Raw genomic sequence first — 22,593 nt, 5'->3', positions numbered from 1 at the left:
CCTATCCTAAAATATAATAACTTTAGCTACGAGTCGATAAAAGTGTATCTAGATTTCTAGCTAAAAATTACTATATTTAAAGACGAAGAGAGTATAACATAAATTTAACACGTAAATTTGACTTTTGCAACAAATTACGGTAAATTATTTGTTTTCATGGTAATATTTTGTTACGTTCAAATAACACCGAAATGTATTGTTTCCATTCCAAGTCCCCGAACTTAATTATTTATAATTACACCCTCCCTCTCACTCCCACAATTTAAAGTACCACTGGTATAAAGTACCACTGGTAGAGAAACCATCTTTCCTCCCGGTTGGTAACACTCTTTAGTCCCGGTTTTCCAACTAGGAGTAGCAATCCAGGACTAAATATGGATCTTTAGTCCCGGGTAAAATAACCAGGACTAAAGATGGATCTTACCAACCGGGACTAAAGAGAGAGATCTTTAGTCTCGGTTAGTACCTTTAGTCCCGGTTGTAGTTACTAACCAGGAGTAAAGAGAGAATAGCGGCAGTATGGTTCTCTTTCCTTTTTTTTTCCTTTTTATTTTCTCCCGAATCAAGTGGCATGCAAATCTCCAAATCAAACCCTAAATCCCAAATCAGAGTAACATCCCAAATTCACATCACCAAATCCACATTACAAATCTTAAAGTTACACACAAATCAAATACATCACAAATCCTAAAAAATTACACATAAATCAAATACATCACAGATCCTAAAAAATTACACACAAATCAAATACATCACAGATCCATACAATAAATCACAAATTTATACATCTCAGGGAATCACAGATTATATAAAAAAAACATAAAGCCGCTCGCCACGGCCACCGCCTGAGGCCCCGCTGCCGCTGGCCGCTGGGCACGGCCCCACCGCAAGCCACCCGCAGCGGCCCCGCCGCTTGCCACGGCCACCGCGCACGGCGCCGCCGCCCGCAGCGGCCCCGCCGGCCGCCGGCCCACCGGATGGGAAGGGGAGGAGTGGGAGGAGAGGAGGAAGGGGAGGAGGTGGAGGAGAGGGGATGAGGAAGAGTGGATAAGTGTGAGTTGAGATCTGTGTGAGAGGAGAGGAGAAGAAGGGGAAGAGATTCGATCCGTGTGAGTTACGATTGTGGAACAGAAGATAGGTGATAGGATTATATACTACGCGTTCAATTTTAGTCCCGGTTAGTAATACTATCCGAGACTAAAAGATCTAGACGATCTTTACTCCCGGTCGGTAGTACCAACCGGGACTAATGTGGTAATCTTTAGTCCCGGTTCACTGGTGGAGAAACCATCTTTGGTCGTTTAGCCGAAATCCACAATAGTCCCGGTTCCACTAAAAACTGGGACTAAAGTTTAGTCCCGGTTGGTGGCTACAGCAGGCATATTTGATCTTTAGTCCCGGTTGGTAAAGATCATCTTTAATCCCGCTTCATATGTTGTCAGGGGCTGTCAGGCCCTCCCGGGATCTACACCAACTGGGACTAAAAATCCAATCTTTAGTATCATTAGTCCCGGTTGGTAACACCAACCGGGACTAAAGATTAGATTTTTAGTCCCGGTTGTTAAACAACCGGTAAAACAAAGCCTCTATTCCATCCTTATCTCCTCTCCCATCCAGCCATCCTCTCCATCTTATCTTCTTCTCTCCTCCTCTCCTCCATCCTTCTCTTCCTTCTTCTCTCACCCCATCTCCTCCCCTCTCCTCTGTCTCCTCCCCCTCCTCCCCTCACTTCCCCTCCGGCAGGGCGGCGAGATGGAGGCCGGCCGCGGCGGCCCCGGGCGGGGCGACGGGATGGAGGCCGCCGCCGGTGGCCCGGCGCGGGGCGGCGAGATGGAGGCGGCGGCGGCCGGCTGCGTCAGGCGGGAGGTGGTGGCCGGCTACATCAAGGGCGGCTGGTGCCGCTCGGGAGGGCGGCTGGTGCCGCTCGGGAGGGCGGCGGGGATGGAGGCTGCCGCCGGCAGCCCGGTGCAGGGCGGCGAGAGGAAGGCGGCGGCCGGCTGCGTCGGGCGGGAGGCGGCGGCCGGCTGCGTCGGGGGCGGCCGGCGCCGGTCGGGAGGCGGCGGCAGGCGGAGAACTTCTGTTTTTCTTCTCTTCTCTGTGCTATCTGATGAATGCTGAAGATGTTGTTAGATGTTGTTGTAGATGTGAACTTTTTTTCCTTTCTCTGTTCTCTATGATGAATGCTCATTGTTATGAAGATGTTGTAGATGTGAACAAGTGTAAAGAATACGGATGCTTTGTTGTTTGATTTTATTCATTCGATCTATGATTTAGGCTTTGCTGTTGATTTTATTCATTCGATCCACGAGTGAAAGCTAAAGAACAATAAAAAATGGAAAAGGCCAACCGGAAGAAAGGAAAAGAAAAGAAAACCAAAACTTTTTAGTCCCGGTTGGTAATAACAACCGGGACCATATTAAATCGATCTTTAGTCCCGGTTATTTGAACTGGGACTAAAGATTGCGATCTTTAGTCCCGGATTCATAATCCAGGTTGGAAAACCGGTACTACAAAGGGTTACCAACCAAGACTACAAAGCGTTTCTTCACTAGTGGTTGGTAGTATCAACCGGGACTAAAGATCCTCGGCCCCTAATATGCCTCTGACATGGGATGAACCGGGACTAAAGATTTTTTAACCGGGACTAAAATTCGTTTTTAGACCCTGTTTTTAATGGAATCGGGACTATCGTGGAATTTGGTCGACCGACCAAAGATGGTTTATCCACCAGTGTATTATAAATTAAACATTCCAATTAATAGATTTATCTTCATAGTAGGATAGTCATAGTCGCACAAATACGTTACTTTATACACTAGTATTCATGATCGTACAACTGATATGAGGTAAGCAACAGACACGCAGAATCCATGTAAACATGACAGGCGGAACGCAGGCAAGCATCACATAAACAAATTGTAACCATAGGAAAATGTCTATGTGAACATATGCAGCAGATTCTCCTGTATTAATAAGAACAATTGTGGTGCAAGAAACAACATGAGTGGATCTTAGGATAGGAATGGTTAGGCTCGATACACTTATTCGTCGAATCTATCTTTAAATTTGCTTCAGCAGATCCTTAGGATCACTCCAAAATGTAAATAGATCAAACCACTGGAATCTATGTCTAAGAGTTCAACCCAAAATGGCTTGATCTCTATTATTATAAAAATTGAATATGTGTTTTGTCAAAACTTTGGCACGTCGTCCGTGTCCAATTCCCGTCACGCGTTGATCGTCCATTGCGAAGTATTTCTACAAACGAAAAGATAAAAAACTCATGGTGCAATAGCATTTGTTTAAACATATAATTAGTAAATCTAATATAGAATATATGCACCTTTAGCTTTTTGATGTGTAACAAAAGCATGGTTATATCTGAACTAACGTCCTCATCATCTTCCCCTTCTTAATTGGGAACTGTCCTTGGTTTCACCTTGTCATTAAACCTAATGAACTTATCTTTATGTATCACAACATTGGGTAAGGTAGGCTTCTAATGATCATATGGTTGGATTCTGAAATTTTTACACTCAACAAACCATAACACTCCACTTTTTACAAACCAACACTAAACTCATTTAAACAACTAGAGGAAGTAGATAGAGAATTATTTTTATGCCTGCAGTCCTCTAGACAATATAGCTCATCATGAAAATGAGGTATTTTCAAATTTGAACAAATATAGACCCTATACACGTTATACTACTTTTTATTATCACAAATGCCAATAACATGAAAAACTAAACGAAAAGAACAATGCAATTCAAATCTAGCAAATAATTTCTTCTCTAAACAATTGAGTGGACACACACACCGAACTTGGGTCTTAGGCCTTGTAATAGACTAGGCCCATCTCAGAAATGTCTCCCTCCACCTCCACGAATCAGCACATCACTACAAGAAATATGACCTTCTGTGACGAATTCCTCGTGACATCAGAGCTATTCGTCATTAGCACATTCCATTTTATGACGATTAGTATGAGATGGGGTGGCTTAGTGACGAAAAAAGGTGTTCATCGTTAATACCAACTGGAAATCGTCATAAAGTATTTCAATGGGACATTGTGACGAATATTAATTTGTCACAAGGGGCAAAAAAGCAAACGTCACAAATTTATATAATGCATTTCTACAAAAATATATTAAAAGTTAAGGTAATTTAATCAAGTGAATTAATGAGGAAACTAAAATTTTTCTTTAAAAATAATTGCCGAAAATATTTTTGTAACATTATACATGGTCTAAATTATTATTTAAAAATTTCCATGAATTTTCGGAGCTCAATAACTAATTTTAAAACCATAAAGTTTATTTAACCTATTAAAATAAATAGAAAACAATTTAAAATCCATCTCTCTGTCCTTGGGCCTTTTTCGGCCCAAGTGTTACTCTCTCCCTCCCTCAGCCCACAGCCTCTCTCTCCCTCCTCGGGCCGGCTTCCCCTTCCTCTCCTCCCTCTTCGGACCGCCGACTTAGCCCTTTTGTTCTTCCCTCACCGAGAAGTCCATTTTGCCTCCTTCCTCTCAATTCAAATAATTTCTCGGGTAGTAAATAATTTTAAATGAAAAAATTATCAACAACAAAGTTGAATAACTTATCAAGATCTACAACTTTTGCTTTGGTCATTTTGTCATATGACTTTGTTTCAATAATTTGAATTTGAATTTCAAATTATGACAACTTCAAACAACATTTTTAAATATTAAATGATTTCAACTGAAAAAGTCATCAACAACAAAGTTGTATAACTCATCAATATCTATAACTTTTATTTTGGTCTTTTCTTTATCGGACAAAGTGATAGTAACATTGTTCATAAAATTTATATATCTCACTTATAGGTTATAATACCATATAAGAGTTATGTAAATTTTGTGAACAATGTTACTATCACTTTGTCGGATGAAGAAATGACCAAAATAAAAGTTATAGATATTGATGAGTTATACAACTTTGCTGTTGACTACTTTTTCAGTTGAAATCATTTAGTATTCGATAATGTTGTTTGAAATTGTCATAATTTGAAATTCAAATTCAAATTATTGAATCAATCATATATTAAAATGACAAAAACAAAAGTTGTAGATATTGATGAGTTATACAACTTTGTTGTTGATGACTTTTTTAGTTGAAATCATTTAGTATTTGAAAATATTATTTGAAGTTGTCATAATTTGAAATTCAAATACTATATAGGTCAATCAAACTCAGATGGATAAATAATCAAAATAAAATTGGTAGATCCCAATAAGTTATATAACTTTGTTTTTGACAATTTTTTCACATAAGTTCATTAGTATGACTTTTTTGTGTATTACTTCACAATGGTACAATAAAATAAAATAAAAAAAGAGGTTAAACATAGATGGAATGAAACAAGGCCTGTTATGGGCCAACTCTTTTGCTCTCCCTCACCGAGAAGTCCATTTTGCCTCCCTGCTTTCAATTAATTTCAAAATATTAAAACTTCGAATCGAGTTTTATCATACTAAATGAAATTATGTGAAAAAATTATGCAAAACAAAGTTGTATAACTTATTGAGATCTACCTATTTTATTTTGGTTATTTCTCCATCTGAGTTTGAATGACCTATATAAAATTTGAATTTCAAATTAATTATGACAACTTCAAACAACATTTTTAAATACTAAATGATTTCAACTGAAAAAGTCATCACCAAGAAAGTTGTATAACTCATCAATATCTACAACTTTTGTTTTGGTCATTTTTCTATATGACTTTGTTTGAACAGTTTGAATTTGAATTTTAAATTATGACAACTTCAAACAACAATTACAAGTACTAAATGATTTCAACAGAAAAAGTCATCAATAACAAAGTGGTATAATTCATCGAGATCTATAACTTTTATTTGGGTTATTTCTTTATCCAATAAAGTAATTTGTAACATTGTTCACAAATCAGCACAAACCCTAGCTCTACCTCTATAAAAGCCTATATAAACCCTCTAGAACAACTGAGTTTACCAAGCTCCTCGCTCGATTAGTCGGCGATTATAGATTCAGAGTCCCCAATAGTTGGAATGTTGATTTGCCGGGTCAGTTAGATCTACCACTTCAATCATAACTATATTTTGCGCTTAATTACCTATTCGTAATATTTAGATTGCATCTTATCTTGTTCTTGCAGTGTTCTCTCATTTGCATTACAAAGATCATCAATCACGTGTCACGGTTGGTACGACATCGTTTGTGGTGTAGTGATTGCACGATGTCCTAGACTTGTTCTGGTTGTTAGCCATGTCGGAAACATCACATTTGATCCAAGCGAGAGTTATCCCCTGACAAGTTCTAAATTTCATAGGATGCTTGTATTTTTGACTAATTACTATTCTAGTGATAAGTGTGAACAACAAGACATATATGATGACGTTGTTTATATCAAGATATAACAGGTTAGTCTCTCGAAAAGATGCATTCATATATCTGACTTTGTATATCTCAAGATATAGCAGCCCACACTCTTGAAGAGATGTGTCCGATGAACGGTGAGGCATCAACATTGATTTTGTTTGTCTGAAGATATAGCAGCACAGTCTCTCGAAAATATGTTCGTACATATGAGGTGTGCGCGTGGTATTTAAGCGTATGTGGTCTGTAGTGTGCTTGTCGATAAAAACAACCACCACTGTGAGCTAACACTAAACATGAAAATGTATATATACAATGAGGAAGGGCATAGCTTTTTATCTTTTTGACTTCAACGAAAAAGGTGATGGGGTGCTGGTTTAGAAACCGTCACCTTTACGATTCGAGAAATGATCAAAAAGGGCAGCACAAAAACATGGTGTCTGAGCCTCAAATTATTCTCAATTAATCAAAATCATATGGTGAATCATAAATTTTATCACAAACGATCATATGCTACCAAACCACTAATGCTGTAGGTTCCGCCTTTTATTTAGAACCCACACCTACCTTTCCACAAAGTTGTCGGTTCTAGCTAATCAATGGCATCCCGCGGACACGCGCCTTGGTTGAGAAAAGCTTTGTAGGTATCGGTTTTAGTATTTCTGGTATCTTTAGTGTTGTGTGTTTTGTGTATTTATGTACTAGTATTTTTGTCATAGATGGTCGACGCTGCACAATGTTTGCTTATATACTATGAGCAAAGAGTTCATATACTACACACTCTAGACGCTCGTGAATCGAAGGAGTCAATGTTTGCGCATCAAATATAATTTATCTGATCGATTAATTACTCAGTTGGTCCAAAATTGTTTTGCTTTTGTTTTACTGTCGGAATCCTGAACCGGGTAGGTGGATCTAATATAAACTTTCAGAAGCAGTTACGCTGCAGAATGCACCGCGTAAGACTGACTGACTGACTGATCGACTGACTGACTAGGAGAAATTATGGAGCTTAATTAAGGAAACTGAAGCAGCTAGAAGATGCCGAGCTCCAGTTGGTATATCGATTATAAAAATTAAGCCTAATCTGCGTTCCCGCACCCCTGTCAATATATGAACACGCGACTAGCTGGCGCCCTTCAGCTAGGCGGCAAGCATCGATATCGTAGACACTCACTCTGAATTAATTGTTCTGCCTCCGGTAAAAAAAAATGTTTCTCGACCAAATTTTAGACATATTAGCATTTAACACACTATCATACCTCTATTTAATGTTATTTATGATGATTGAACATCACTCCTAGTATTATTTCTACCAAAAATATGCATGAACAGATTTAATGTGGTGATTCGGTATTTTATTATTCAGCCAACAACCATGCACAAATTCAAAGGAAAGTTAAAACCCACCGAACATTAATATCCAGATTAATTAATTAGGTCCACCTTGCTAGAAATATTTTTTTTACAAATTTTACATTACTAGAAAAATCCCCGTGCGTTGCAACGGGTGGATATTATTTTAATCTTATTGTTGTTATATGGTTTAGTTAGAATAAAATTCGCTGTGTGATTTCGCTTGGATACTTTTTTAGAAAAATCATGAGCTGCAATTAGGAGTCCCACTTATTTTTTTTTCAAGAGATTTCTTATACGACTCCTTTTATATTTCCAAAAACAAACGAACTTAAAATCCGACTCAAACACTGATCTGTATTTCCAAAAACGAACGAACTTAAGAACTGACTCAAATACTCAAATACAGATGACGTATCAAAATACCAACAAAAACATCTTTAACTTTTAACTTTTATAATAGTAGAGATATATATGTTTGGGACGGTAGCATTCACAAGAGTTGAGAATACAACTGTATTATTCAAAAGGGGCAGAAAAATGACTTAAATGTCTCTTATTAAATGAGATGATTAGTGGTGTGAGATATTAAATCACTGGATTTTTATCACAAATTTTTTCTCCATGTTTCTGAAAGTAGTTGCTCGTAGCACTATAATTTTTTTTAGACACATCACTCTTAATTTCACATATGGATAAAAATGCATAACACCTCCTTAATGTTATCAGGGTAGGGGGTTAAATAGCTGTAAGTATAAATAGAATACCACGTGCGGCCACTGACAGCTGTTGCCCACAAAAATTGTTTTAATTTACTAGAACGGCTTAGTTAATAAGCCACATGTAGTCACAAGATGTGCGCCTTGAGACACCGGTTGAAAGAAATATAGATTTTTACTGGCAGCCATCTATAACGCGTCACCCATAAAATACTTTTTCGAGAAGTGTGCTCTTAATTGTTTACGTGTGTTGATGTCGTTTCATCTTCCTGCACCAATATTTCAAGTCTTCAACTACATCCACTTATATCGGTTTTCGCGTGAGGACTCTCCGATCACTTCCTTAGAAGACGAACAACCGGAAGCTGGTCATGTCTTCCACTACCACACTGCGCCTCCTCAGCTCCCACGACGCAACTATTCTCTTAGAAATAGAGGATAATGTGGGTTTTCTCGGCACACTCCCTATTTCCATCTTACCTTTCTCCATTGAAGCGAAGTCAGCGGAGACAACAACATTTAATAGGACGGTTGCTAAGCGATATCGTGGCAAGTAGTTTTATTTAGCTTTTATATATTTTTTTCATCTAATGTAGGACAAGTAGGCCCAATTAGAATTTTGTAAAGGCTTATATTTTTTATTCTATAGGCCCAAAGTATGATAAGTTTGGTTTTTATCTAGAACCGACACCTATAATATAAATATAGGTTCTAATTTTTTTTTAAAAAAAGGTACCTATACTATACTATAGGTGTTGATTTTTATCTATATTATTTCTCTATAGATGTGGGAAACGATAATACGTCCTGGTTTTAAATAAGTTAACACTTGTTAGTCGGTACATATGAGGTGTTTTGTAGTAGTGTTTATGCGTACGTATGTAGATGCATGTGTATTTAGTATACAGATCAAAACGCTAGCTCGTCCATAGAAGGCGGCCAACGTATGCCTATTCCAACCATGCATACATATATAGTATATGATATAGTAGTATATGCACAGTCGTTCAGTTTGATATATTGCACATGATGCAGTTGGTCCGAAATATATATATTGCTTGATTCCTCGCGAAAATTGGAGGTTAGCTTTTTTGTTTACTGCCGGAATACAGAACTGGATCGATCTATTTATATATTTTTCAGGAGCAGTTACACTGCAGCACGCATGACACTATTGACCAACACTGACTACGAAATAATCAAGCCTATAGTCCCTCGTCGTCGTCAATTATGGAGCTTAGATAAAGAAAACCGATATGCATGGCAGCAGCGGAGATGCCGCGGTTTCTATGTACGTTCGTGAGTACGTAGCTCCAACTGGTATTAAACAAATTACAAGTACTAACCCTGATCTGTATTCCCAACAGCCTATCAGCATGTGAACGGAGAACATGTACACGACGGCGACTGACCTATACAGCTTTCCTTAATTTTCCTGAAATACAAAAACCATCAGCCGGTTTATCTTCAGACAGTGTTTAATATCTCTACTACTAGGGGCCAGATTCTCTCTCTAGACAGTAGACAGACAGTGAATTTTGCAGCCAAACCACACGTTATAGTGATTTCTGTATAGTAAATCTGCCATGTATAAATTTATACATAAGTACGTCTTCGAAAGATCGTACTTCCTCCGTCCCTAAATATTTCATGTGTGTGTATCATCGTCATCAGAGTCTTGTATGGCAGCGGTTACACTATCTACAAGCTCATGGGCCTCAGACCCGTATAACGCGGGTCATCGTCCGGCCAGGAATTAATATTTAAGCTGCACTCAGAGGGCCAACTTCGTCTTTTCCCTTTAGGAACGGAAATGCTAAGGGCTGTTTTATTTTCCCCTCCTTTCTCAACTCACCTATCTTATTTTTGTGCGCACGCTTCAAAAAATGCTAAACGATGTGTTTTTTAAAAATATATATATAAGTTTTTCTAAAAAAGCATATTAATTTTTTTAAAAAATAGACTAATACTTAACTAAGTATACGTTCACTACTGGAGAAATGATCTTTAGAGGGTCGAGTGATTTCCACAATAGTCCCGATTCTAATAAGAACCGTGACTAAAGATTATTTTTAGTCCCAGTTACAAAAAAAAATTGATCTTCACTCTCGGTTCCCGGTTCATCCCCTGTCAGAAACCTGGCAGGGGGCCAAGGATCTTTAGTCCCGGTTGATAATACCAACCGAGACTAAAGATTACCACTTTAGTCCCGGTTGGTACTATCAACCGGGAATAAAGATCACTTAGATCTTTAGTCCCGGTTGGTACTACCAACCGGGAGTAAAGATTTATCTTTAGTCCCGGTTGGAGTTACCAACCGGGAGTAAATATTTATCTCCCATCTCTGGTCGGCTGAGTCCTAGATAAGATCCGTTAAGTCCCCTCAATCTCTCCTCCCCTCAGATCCAATCTCATCCTCCTCTCCTCCTCTCTCCTCCTCCCCTTCTCCCCTTCCTCCTCCTCTCCTCTACTCCCCCTCCTCCCTCGGCGCGGGCGAGGGGCGAGCGGCCTGCGGCGGGCGCGCGGCGAGCCAAGCGGCGGCCAGCGCGGGCGAGCGGCGGGCCGGACGGCGGCCGACGCGGGCAGGCGGCCTGCGGCGGGCGCGCGGTGGGGGCCGGCGCGGGTGAGCGGCGAGCGGTGGGCCAGGCGGCCGCCGACGCGGGCGAGCGTAGGCAAGCGGCCAGCAGCGGCGGCGGCCGGGACCGCGCACGCAGGCGGCGGCCGGCGTCCTCCCGTTTTCTTTTTTTTTTTCTGATTTGTGATTCATTGCATGGATCTGTGATGTTTTTATTTGGTGTGTAATTTATTTAAGAATTTGTGATGTATTTGATTTATATGTATATGTAACTTAGGATTTGTGAGGTGAATGATTTGGGATGTTACGTGATTCGGGGTTTGATTTGGGATGTTACTTGATTCGGGGTTTGATTTGGGGATATGCATCTCACCCGATTTGGTAGAAAAATACAGGGATTAACTCAGTCGGTAGCAAATTAAAAATGAAAAAAAAAATAAAAGGGGATCAATCGGGACGTGGCTCAGTCATCTTTAGTCCCGGTTGGTGTTACCAACCGTGACTAAAGATGAATCTTTTCTCCCGGGTATCTGAACCGGGACTAAAGACTGCGATCTTTAGTCCCGGATTCCTTCTCCCGGTTCGCTACCCGGGAGTAAAGGTGGTTGCGAACCGGGAGAGATGTGGGGTTCTCCTGTAGTGGTTATTAGTTAATGTGTTTTCCAATCTCCATGATAGAGGGATTAGTTCACTGCTGGAGAAGTGGTTTTTACTTCCAGTTCGTATCCCCCGTATAGTCCCGGTTTTTCAACCGGGACTATGAATCCGGGACTAAAGATCACTATTTTTAGTCCTGGGTGAAATAACCAGGAGTAAAAATACATTTTTAGTCCCGGTTATTATTACCAACCGGGACTAAAGAGGCTAGATCCGGTTGCTTCTTTATTCTTTTCTTTTCTTCATTGTTTTTAATATATTGATTTCACTCCATCCCGTCCCCAAAATCCCAAATCAATCATCCTCACATTGCCTCCAAATCCACAAATCGATCATCTCAAATACATCACAAAATCTTAAAAAAATTACATCACAACTTTTACAAAATTCATCACATATTCACATCACACACAAATCAAATACATCACACACCAATCTCATATCTGGATCACAAGTTCTCAAAAAAAAAGAAAGAAAAAAAACCGCCGGCGCAGGACGCCGCCTCGCCGCGTCGGCCGGCCGCCCTCCGCGCCCCGCCGCCGCGAGGCCGCCAGCCGCTGCCATGCCGGTCGGCCCTCGGCGCCCCGCCACTGCAGTACATGCTGTGGGGAGGAGAGGGGAGGTAGGAGGGAGAGGATAAGGAGAGGAATAGATAAGGTTGAGGAGAGGAGGAGAGGAGTTAAAGAGAGGAGGAGATACCTCGATCCGATAGCGCACGCCTCTCCGCGTATGCTGATCTTTTTTCTCGGTTGGTGTTACCAACCGGGACTATAAATAGATCTTTAGTTCTAGTTGGTGTTACTAACCGGGAGTAAAGCGTATGACCATCTTTTTTTCCGGTTGGTGTTATCAACCGTGACTACAAATAGATCTTTAGTCCCGGTTGGTAACACCAACCGGTACTAAAGATTGAAAAGTACCCTGGAGCTTTTAAACCGGGACTAAAGATATTTTTAGTCCCAGTTTTTAATACATTCGAAACTATTGTGAAATCTGGTCGACCGACCAAAGTATCCCCAATTAGGATAGATGAGAGAGATCAATTAGGATTGGCATCCATAAGAGGCAACATTTACGCGATCTACAAGAGAGGGAACAGAGAAGAGAGTTTATTTGGGAGCAAACGAAAATAAAAATAAATTCATGCGAGTGTTTTGGAGGTAATACTATCTTTTAGTTAACAAGAGGTGACATGAAAAAAAAAATAAAGGTAACAACTACCTCTACTATTAAACTAAACTTGCTCCTGTGACTTTATCTAACTTAAAAAATGTTAGTACAATTGATATCGACATACGCAATAATTGCCCATTGTACAAGGGTATTATATATTGTCAAATGATTAACTAAAAGAAAATAGTGAGGAAGATATATAAATTATCAAATACGGAGAGATGCAGTAATTGCACATAATACGAGGAATATTTTATAAATTATCAGAGTTGAATATATAAAAACAACATAATTAGAGTTGATAATAAAAATATATCGGTGGCAATAACACAATATTTACTAATTAATCCACCCACATAAATGAAAAAAAATTGTGTCGGCTGCACGCGCCTCTCTTTCTCTCTCACAATTGGCTTGGAGGCCACACACGTCCACTCAGAAGTGCATACGCACACTTTCTGTCATCACCTCCTACGGCTCCCTTGCGCTAGCTCCATTTGGCGTAAAAGGACGAGAGTAATCCGATATTTTAATGATGCACAGATTGTCTGACGAGCCAACTCAACTTAAAAACTCTGAGCTAGCTCGACTTTGACTCGTTAACATAAATAAGGCCATGTTTAGTTTCTAAAATAAAAATTTTCACACTATCATATCGAATGTTTGGACATATACATAAATATTAAATGTAGGAAAAAACCAATTATACAGATTGCGTGTAAATTGCGAGACGAATCTTTTAATTCTGATTGCGCGATGATTTGACAATGTGGTGCTACAGTAAATATTTATTAATGACAGATTAATTATGCTTAATAAATTCGTCTCACAATTTCCTGGCGGAATCTGTAATTTGTTTTGTTATTAGACTATGTTTAATACTACTTCAAATATGTGTCCGTATATCCGATGTGACAACCAAACCTAAAAATTTTTTCCAACTAAACAAGGCATAAGAAGTTAAAAATGGAGCTAGACTCGACTCGCTAACAAGTTCGAGTTAGCTTGTTAAACTTATTGAACGATTTCAACATTTAAATTATGCATCTAGTATGATTTGTGAGCAATATGACCATGGACTATGATTAACAAACTATGCATTATGACTCATAAAATTGTGATACGGTATACAGTTGTAAGTTTACTGTCTACGTATATACATGATATGGATGATGCACTTGTATTTTAATGTATCACGAGCTGAAAGAGCTAAGAGACTAAGGGCATCCTCAATGTTTGTGGTGTAGTGTAACCTTAAGGTGGGCCCTATGAATAGTGAGCCATTGTTATAGCCATACTCACAATGCTATTGTTAGAATTTAGCCACAAGAGGGCCCACATAGAATGTAAAAATAATTGTTTCATCTCTTGTTCATGAAGTGGATGAGAGAGAAAAAATATTTTCTTTTTGCTTGTGGTAGAACTTAAGCATAAGGTGCACCCTAAGGTAATGCTACTTTCCACAATATATATGGCTCACTTTACAAGTACAATCATTGCCTTAAGATCACCTTTTTCATACATTGTGGTTGCCCTAACTCGTGAGCAAGCTAGCTCGATCTGCCTCGTTAAGCAAACGAGCAAAAGTTCAAACTCAATCCGACTCATTAACTGCTTAAGTCTACCTGAGCCATTTTTATATGAGTGGAGTTGGCTTATGAGATTTGAGTTTTTCAATCCACGCTCGAGGAGATCATTCAATAAGAGCGTCCCATTTTTTAATTTTTTTGAACCTTTTTATTTTTAGTATTAAAAATAAAGCCATCTTGAACCTTTTAATTTTTAGTATTAAAAATAAACCCTTCTAAAACTTATTTTCATGATCTATACCTTTTGACTACACCAGTCCATCTGACGTCGACATGGCAAAATAGCACTGACACGCCACACATAGGCATGACAATTTTGTCCCGCCGCGCCAACTAGAGTTGTGGCACCAAACAACATTGCTACGCCAGTCTGATTGGCGTGGCCAAATAACACTGTTGTGCTAGCTTAGACCGGCATGGCAGAGTGTACATAGTTTTGCTATGCCAATTTGGTTGACATGGTCAGAAGATTCAGTTCTTGAAAATAAGCTTTAAAATTAAAGTTTTAAATGGTTTACTTTTAAAATTAAAAACTAAAAAGGTTCAAACAAAATTCCACGTGTCCCTCATTACATAAAAAGCAATATATATTTTTTTTCTTGATATTACTATGCAGATAATTTACGAATATCAATGTTTTTGTTAACTTGGGTTTATTGATGTATTCAGTAGCTCATGAAATGTATTTCAGTTGCTCATGAAATGCTGGAGCAATATTTAACTCTAGTGCTAGTGAGGAGACATGAGAACAAATCGGCAATATAATGGTACCATGCATGTTAGAAATTTTCATTGATCACCAGGCTTAGGGTACTGTAAATGCATCATTATCTAAAGTAAAATGTACTGTGTAGGTGGATATATAGCAAAGGATGCCCATGTGGGCAGATGGCACTTAGAAAACATATAGAATGGACAGCAAATCTCAGTTATATATATATATATATATATATATATATATATATATATATATATATATATATATATATATATATATATATATATGTGTGTGTGTGTGTGTGTGTGTGTGTGTGTGTGTGTGTGTGTGTGTGTGTGTGTGTGTGTGTGTGTGTGTGTGTGTGTGTGTGTCTGAGATGCTCTCGGCCATCGATCTAAATTGTGATATAAATTAACCCTATCGATCTCTTCCTAAAGTTTTTGTATATATAGGAGCGGAGGGAGTAGTAAAGCCTACAGTACGCTAGCTAGCTACTGGGGCGAAAGGTTAGTAGTACTATAACCATCCTCTTCCCTCTTTGCATTTCTTAGCTTGTTGCATCCTCATTGAGCTAAAGGTCACATTTTATTTCAAATTATATTTTCTATGCTTGTATTCATTGAATCTGTTCCAGATCATCCCAAGAACTGGAGATAGATAGATATATATATTATAATCTTCACAATAAATTCACATGCTTGTATTTTCTGATATAAGTATTCAAGAACTGAAGTGTTGTATTCAAAATGAAGGCGCTTGTATTTTTATACGTTGTGAGATATGTGCATGCACCAGCATGAAAATGTCCTATACCAAACTAATTATATTTATGCCTATGCTTTTGGTAACAAAACCTTCGTTTCCCATTCTAAATAGATGGTGGGTGCATGACGGATTATTCTGACAGATGAGAAGATATAAATGAATTAAATGTTACAAAGTGGAAAGTAGCTAGTTTAAATTAAAAAGCTTTCTTACAAATGCTGATGAAGAAGGTTAATTACCAGAGGAATCAAAGAAATCATATCATTTAGGAGCTTGGGAAGCTTGTCTACGATAATCACATCATCCAACCCCTAAACCAAATGGGAGCAGCACCAGCTGATTTTTCCCCTTATTTTCCAGCATGCACCAATTAAGTACCACACATATATAGCACAGAATCTAAACATTCTTTGTGTAATGGCATCTTGTAACTTGAATGCACCACTACTAGAAGAACGGTTCTTGATGCGCCTGCAAACACACCTGATTTGTACCGGCCGGCTAGAGGTGGATCAGAAGATACATACCTGTGTAAACAGCTTATGCGCAGCCTGCACAAAAGTTTTTTTAGAATAGTACACGTTGTTTGCAGCAAAGCATTTCATCTAGCCAACTCGATAGTATTTTATGATATTAATTATATCCATGTCATTCAATTTCTCCAACGATATCCTTGTGAAATGAATAATATTTTTTTAGAAGTATATATCATATATTTTTTCCTGAAAAATAATGAAATTGTTCTTGATGTACAGCCATTGTGTTAGATAGAGATGAACTATCTAACAAAAATTGTAAAAAGAACATTCAATGGATCTCTGGAATGACACTATGTCCTGGTTTAGTTACCCAAAATTTTACCCCAAAAAAATCACATAGAATCTTTGGACACATGCAAGGAGCATTAAATATAGATTAAAAAACTAATTGCACGGTTAGAGGGAAATCGCGAGACGAATTTTTTGAGTCTAATTAGTACATGATTAGCTATAATTAAGTGCTACAGTAACACACGTGTGCTAATGACGGATTAACTAGGCTCAAAAGACTCGTCTCGCGGTTTCCAAGCGAGTTATAAAATTAGTTTATCTTTCGTATCCGAAAACCCCTTCCGATATCCGGTCAAACATCCGATGTGACACCCAAAATTTTCTTTTCGCAAACTAAACATGCCCTATATACGAATTCAATAATAAATGTAAATATTGTCTTCTGCTGGCTTATGAATTTTTTTATGATGTCAGAAGGAATGGCCTCGGTATTTTCTGCTCTAAACAGAATGTTTTCCAGGATGCTTTCGTCACCAACGGAACTTCCCTTGTACAATAATGTAAGTAGAGTCACTTTGTGTTTGTAATTGAAGAAAATAAAAATTCTAGGATTTGAGGATAAACAAATCTCGTACGTATCAAATTAGCAAAAATTAAACTAGATAATCAAGGCATTTTTAAGTGGTGATAAATTATAATTGCAGGAAGGGTATTTGTATGTGCAAACAAATGTTAGGTAGAAAGTATCAAAATGCTATCAAATGGACGTAGTTGAAGGAACGATAGACAATAATAATGCAATTATATTTTTTATGTAGTAAAGTTTTTTTTAAGTCCTTTTGATTATGCTTTCATCAATGGTATACGTCGTAAACGTATGCCTATTTAAAATAGGTTTAAAAAAAGGATAAGTTATACATTTGTCATAAACACTACTACGAAAGGATTATTCCGTGAAAAAAAAAGGTTTTCCTGTGCAGGTGGGCAAACCGTATGCACCTAAGTGTCTTAAAAAATCGCTATTTTTACATGCTGGTGGTGTACCGCACGTAAAAATCAAATTTTCACGCACGGGGTAGTTATGTCGCCCGCACGCAAAAATTAAAAATCCAAAAAAGAAACCTAACCGTAGCCATCGCTGCCGTCGTCACCGTCGCCGCTTGCTCCAATCGCCGTCGCCGGATCCGCCGCCCGCTCCTGCGCTGTCGCCATCGCCACCCGCTCCCGCCGCTGTCGCCGGACCCGCGCTACCCGCTCCCGTCACCGTCGCCGGATCCGCCGCCCCCATGCCTTCCCCCTGCCGCGGACGCCACCCTCCCCTCCGGTCGCACCGCCGGCGACGCCCCTCCCCTCCGCCGGATCTGGGAGGGGAGGAAAGGAAGGGGAGGGGAGCCAGAAGCCGTGCAGGGGTTAGCTGCCGCCCACCGGATCCCGCGCCTCCACTGTCGGAGGGGTCCGCCGTGCGTGGTACAGTACTAGTACTACTACTACAACAGCAGTACTACTATGTGTATATAGGAGCTGGATACTATGAACCAAGGTGCAAATGCACCTGGATAGTTTGACACGTGCACCTAATTCCCTTCATGGTGGCTGCAAGGGATGGTATATGTTGTAATTTTTGTGGTCCAAAATGCCCCTCAAGTAGTACTACAGTAGTTCGAACAAATAATTTTTTTTATTCATGAACAGATTAGTTGTTATTAGTTCAATATTTGTGGTTTTCCTTTTTTTTTAAGTTATGACCTACGTTTATTTAATATGTTGATAAAAATATATATTATATTTCTGAAAAATATATGATGTAGATTCAACACCACATATTATGAGATGATATGTGTAAAATTGATATTTTATTCAAGAATAATGTATTTCCATCCCCCCCTCCCCCCCCCCCCCCCCGAACGGCTGTATTATCTTTCTATGGGTGGATTTTGTGTTCCCTTTATTTTGCATTTGCACATATTTCTTTTCTCATGGTTGTCTAGTCAATTTATTTGGTATCAGTCTTTGAAATGTTATGCAAGTTATGGGTTTAGATATAAATTATTTTCTGAATGCTATTTAGAGATGTGTCATTTGCAAGTTTCATTTTCAGAGAAATGCCATTAGTATGAACTTTAGGAAACCATTTGCACATTTATTTAGATATATAAATCATTTTCTAAATGCTATTTCGAGAAATGTCATTAAGAAATCATCTGCAAATTTTATATTTCATAGAAACAAAGATATATGATATATCAGTATGAATATGTTCAACAAATCTAAATATATATATATCACTCAGCTATAAAGTGAAGAGAGATAAAAAAATACTAATGTTTATCCGTACCTGTACAGGATAGAAATTTGCTTTGAATCAATGAATGCTTGCGCTGTCGCATACTACTAGAAAAGGGAAATTAGGGAATAAATCAAAATGTGCCAGTGCATTGTGTACCTTCCCCATCTCTCCCCTATACAGTAAACCATCATTTTGTCACGGCATGGTACATTTCACTAGCACGAATCTCAAGACCCATCAATAGTGTAGATTGTTGGTGTATATGAACTTAGGTTCACATTTGATTTTCCATATACATACACACACGTATAAACTTTATATTATTTTATATATACGTATAAGTTTTGTATTAATAATATAAAGTTTATACGTATGTATATAAAGTATAATTTTTATGTGTACCAAAAAATCGTCGTATAAAAAATATACATATATACAAACTTTGCATACGCGTATACAAACTTTGCATACGCATATATAAACTTTGTATATGTACATATTAAAAACCGAGAGAACAATACGAATACAAAGTTTGTATACGTATGAATACAAACTTGGTATACATGCGAATACAAACTTTGCAATACGTACATCTAAAAAAAGGAAAAAAACCAGAAACAGAAGAGAAACGGAAAAAACAAAAAAAAGGGAAAAATCACTTCTCTGTTCCTTCAGCGCGGCGCGCCATCCGCTGCCCCCTCTCCGCGCGCGACACGTGTCCAGTTGCGCGCGGTCGCGCGGGCAAGGGTGCGCGCGACTAGCCGCCCATTAACTTTTTCGCTCACATTACCCCCCCCCCCCCCTCCCACGCTCCCTACCCACCACCCTCTTCCAAAAAGAAAAACCACATCCCTCCCCCTATCTTTTTATTTTTCGTTGGCATTCTGTTCCCCCGTTTCTTTTTTTTTCTCCTTTCCACCTATAGGTTACTAGCCTTATCAGTCCACGAGTAAAATAATTACTCAGCAGAATACATGCTTCGTAGTGAACTTATCCTAAATAGCAGCAGCTTGTTATTACTTTGTATTGACGTCTGGACTAGCCACAAGTAAAACATCGTGCGTGTGTTTCAAACATTAATACGAGTATTGATGAATATTTGTTTCACCTGTACTGTTTCTGCTGCATGCATTCGTACATACAATCATACCCAGCCAGGAATTTGGATCCACTTGAGTTTAATTAATTAATTTCTTAAAATTGATGTCATCACAATCAATTATAGGTTGTTTAATTTTTTATTACTACTGGGCAATGGTACGTGCAGCGTCCTGTCGAAGGGGTCACAAGAGCAGGGCATGTGAAGGAGGTAGCGGAGAGGCTCAAGGCATTCTTCCAAAAGGCGACGGTGGGGAGAAACGCGGTTATACTCCCCTCGCTCCTCGGGAAAATCTTCATATCCCGCTCCAACCACGCCGGCCTGCGAGCGTGGGGCACCACCACCGTCTGGCTCCACGCCGTGCCACTGCTGATGAACGTGCTGTGTGCGGGGATGGTGGCCGACCTCCCCGCCGCCGGCACAGCCACCTCCGACGACGACGACGACCACCCGCGGGACATCTACGTCAACGTGGAGAGGATGTGCACCGCCGCCTACGTCTCGACGGCCTTGATGACGCTCGCGGCGTCCGCGTCACTCTTGCTCCTCGACGCGTCGCTCTACTACGTGCTGGTCGTCGTCACCTTGCTGCTCCTGGTCCTTGGGTTTCTCGCCTTTCTCTTCTGGCAACAGATGAACCTGGACGGGAACGGATCTTCTGCAGCTGGCGGAGAGCGACGACGGAGCCATGGATGCGGCCACATCAAGGCGGCGATGTACTTCAGCAGGCATAACGCCACGCTCACACGGTTGTCGGCGATGTCCTCGGATGTCGCGTCGTTCGTGTTCGCGGGGCTGTCTGGTGCTATCGTAGGCTACGTCAAGGCGTCCGCGAGCACCTGGCCTCCCGCCGGCGCCGGGCACAGGATGCCCGAGGAGTTGATGCTCTACAGCGGTGCCCTGGGGCTCGCCACGGCGCTCATCACCGCGGTGCCGCCATGGGTGGTGGAGCCGAGGGGCCGAGGGCTAAGAGACCGTTTCGTCAACGTGCACGCGCGCGTGCTCGCCTACGCGGCGCTGCTGTTCCTCGCCCTGGCGTGCGTCCTCGCGGCGCAGGAGATACTGCACGGGTGGGCCGTCCTCATCGCCTTCGCCAACCTCGCGTTCGCCGCCGTCTGCTTCCGTGTGGATTTCCTGGCGGCGGCGGTGTTGCAGGACGACGACGATGCCAATGGCGCCGGTGTCGACCAAGAAGGCGGCGGCGGCGTCACCAATTTCTTCGTGGCGCTATACCACCCGTCAGCTCTGGGAATGCTAATGGCGGCGTACTCAACCTACGCCGGCGGCAAGGAGGCGGCACACCTGAGCTGGCTGTTCAAATGCTTCGTGTGGCTCTTGGTCGGCAGCATCGTCACGTACCTGTGTCGGATGGTGATTAAGGTGGAGATGCGAGGGGCGTCGACATTGGTGCGTAGGAAGGTGGAACTACTGTGGACTCGGATGAGCGTCATTCTCGCACTACTCGCCTTGGCTTTTTGCGTAATAGCCGTGGTGGTTCCCGGGAGCCGGAGCGAGATTGTAGCTGTTTTCGTTTAAGGGATTGCGAATTGGTTATTTTTGCTACAGTACACCATAACTTCGTGGTTTTAGCTGTTGGATATGGCAAAAAGAGACTTTTGGGTGAAAACACCTCAAAAGTTAGATATTTGCAGTGGGCACCGTACCCATTAAAATAATAATTTCCGATTGAAGAGGAGAGAGAAATCGTGTAAAATGTCAAAAATGCCCTTGGGCCCATATGTCAGCTCTCCTATCTCTCTTCTCTATATCCCCTCCTTCTCTTCTCTCTCATCTGACATGTTAGCGATGATGACGGCAGGCAAGATCTGGCGACGGCGGGAGGGCTAAGGCGGAGCGGCCGCGGCGACAACGCTAGAGGCCTCCTCACTCTGCGTGCCAGCCCTCCTCTACACTCCGCGATTGCCGTCAGGCCTCCGCACGCCGTAGCCGTCACCGTCCAGCCACGCCACCGCTCCTCCATACGCAGTTGCCACTGCCGGACCTCGCTTGTTGTCCGGCCGGCGCCGCTGGTCGGGCGCCGTGGCCGCTGCGCCCTTGCCTTCTGCCGTCATCGCTGCCGGACCTCGCCCTCGCCTGCATGTCGCTGCGGCCGCTCCGCCCTAGCCTCCCGCAGCCAGCGGACCTCGCCTGTCACCATCGTCGCTGACATTTGAGATGAGAGAGAGAAGAGGAGGGGATAGAGAGAAGACAGAGAGGAGAGTTGACATGTGGGCCTAAGGGCATTTTTGATATTTTATACGATTTCTCTCTCCTTTTCAACCGTAAATTATTATTTTAATGGGTGCGGTGTCCACCAGCAAATATCTAACTTTTGGGAGTGTTTTTACCCAAAAAGTCAATTCGTGTCATTTCCTACTACTAAAATCGTGAAGTCACGGTGTCTTGTAGGTTAATTCGTACATCATATCAATGCATGTACATCAGGACCATGGCCTTACTATATGTATCTGGGTACATATGTAAACATATTTCATATGGTATAAA

At 40.7% G+C, this 22,593-nt stretch overlaps 1 protein-coding gene across 1 annotated transcript; it reads left to right on the top strand.

The window, feature by feature from the left end:
- The first annotated feature begins 1,752 nt into the window (after positions 1-1,752).
- Positions 1,753-21,782, top strand: LOC4350560 (uncharacterized). Its single transcript, XM_066305876.1, has 2 exons — positions 1,753-2,079; positions 20,257-21,782. Exons 1-2 carry the CDS (start codon positions 1,753-1,755, stop codon positions 21,622-21,624), a joined length of 1,695 nt encoding a protein of 564 aa, XP_066161973.1. The 3' UTR covers positions 21,625-21,782.
- Positions 21,783-22,593: the final 811 nt, after the last annotated feature.

This window comes from Oryza sativa, chromosome 11 (assembly GCF_034140825.1).
Source record: "Oryza sativa Japonica Group chromosome 11, ASM3414082v1".
NCBI lineage: Eukaryota > Viridiplantae > Streptophyta > Magnoliopsida > Poales > Poaceae > Oryza > Oryza sativa.
Note: the sequence above shows the minus strand (reverse complement) of the source record. Positions and strands in the feature narration are given on the sequence as shown.

Excerpts from the sequence above, each read along its gene's own strand:
- LOC4350560 (XM_066305876.1), top strand. The coding sequence starts at position 1,753 with ATGGAGGCCGGCCGCGGCGGCCCCGGGCGGGGCGACGGGATGGAGGCC. Across the intron at positions 2,080-20,256 it reads GCGGCAGGCGGAGAACTTCT|CGTCCTGTCGAAGGGGTCAC; the intron begins GTTTTTCTTCTC and ends TGGTACGTGCAG.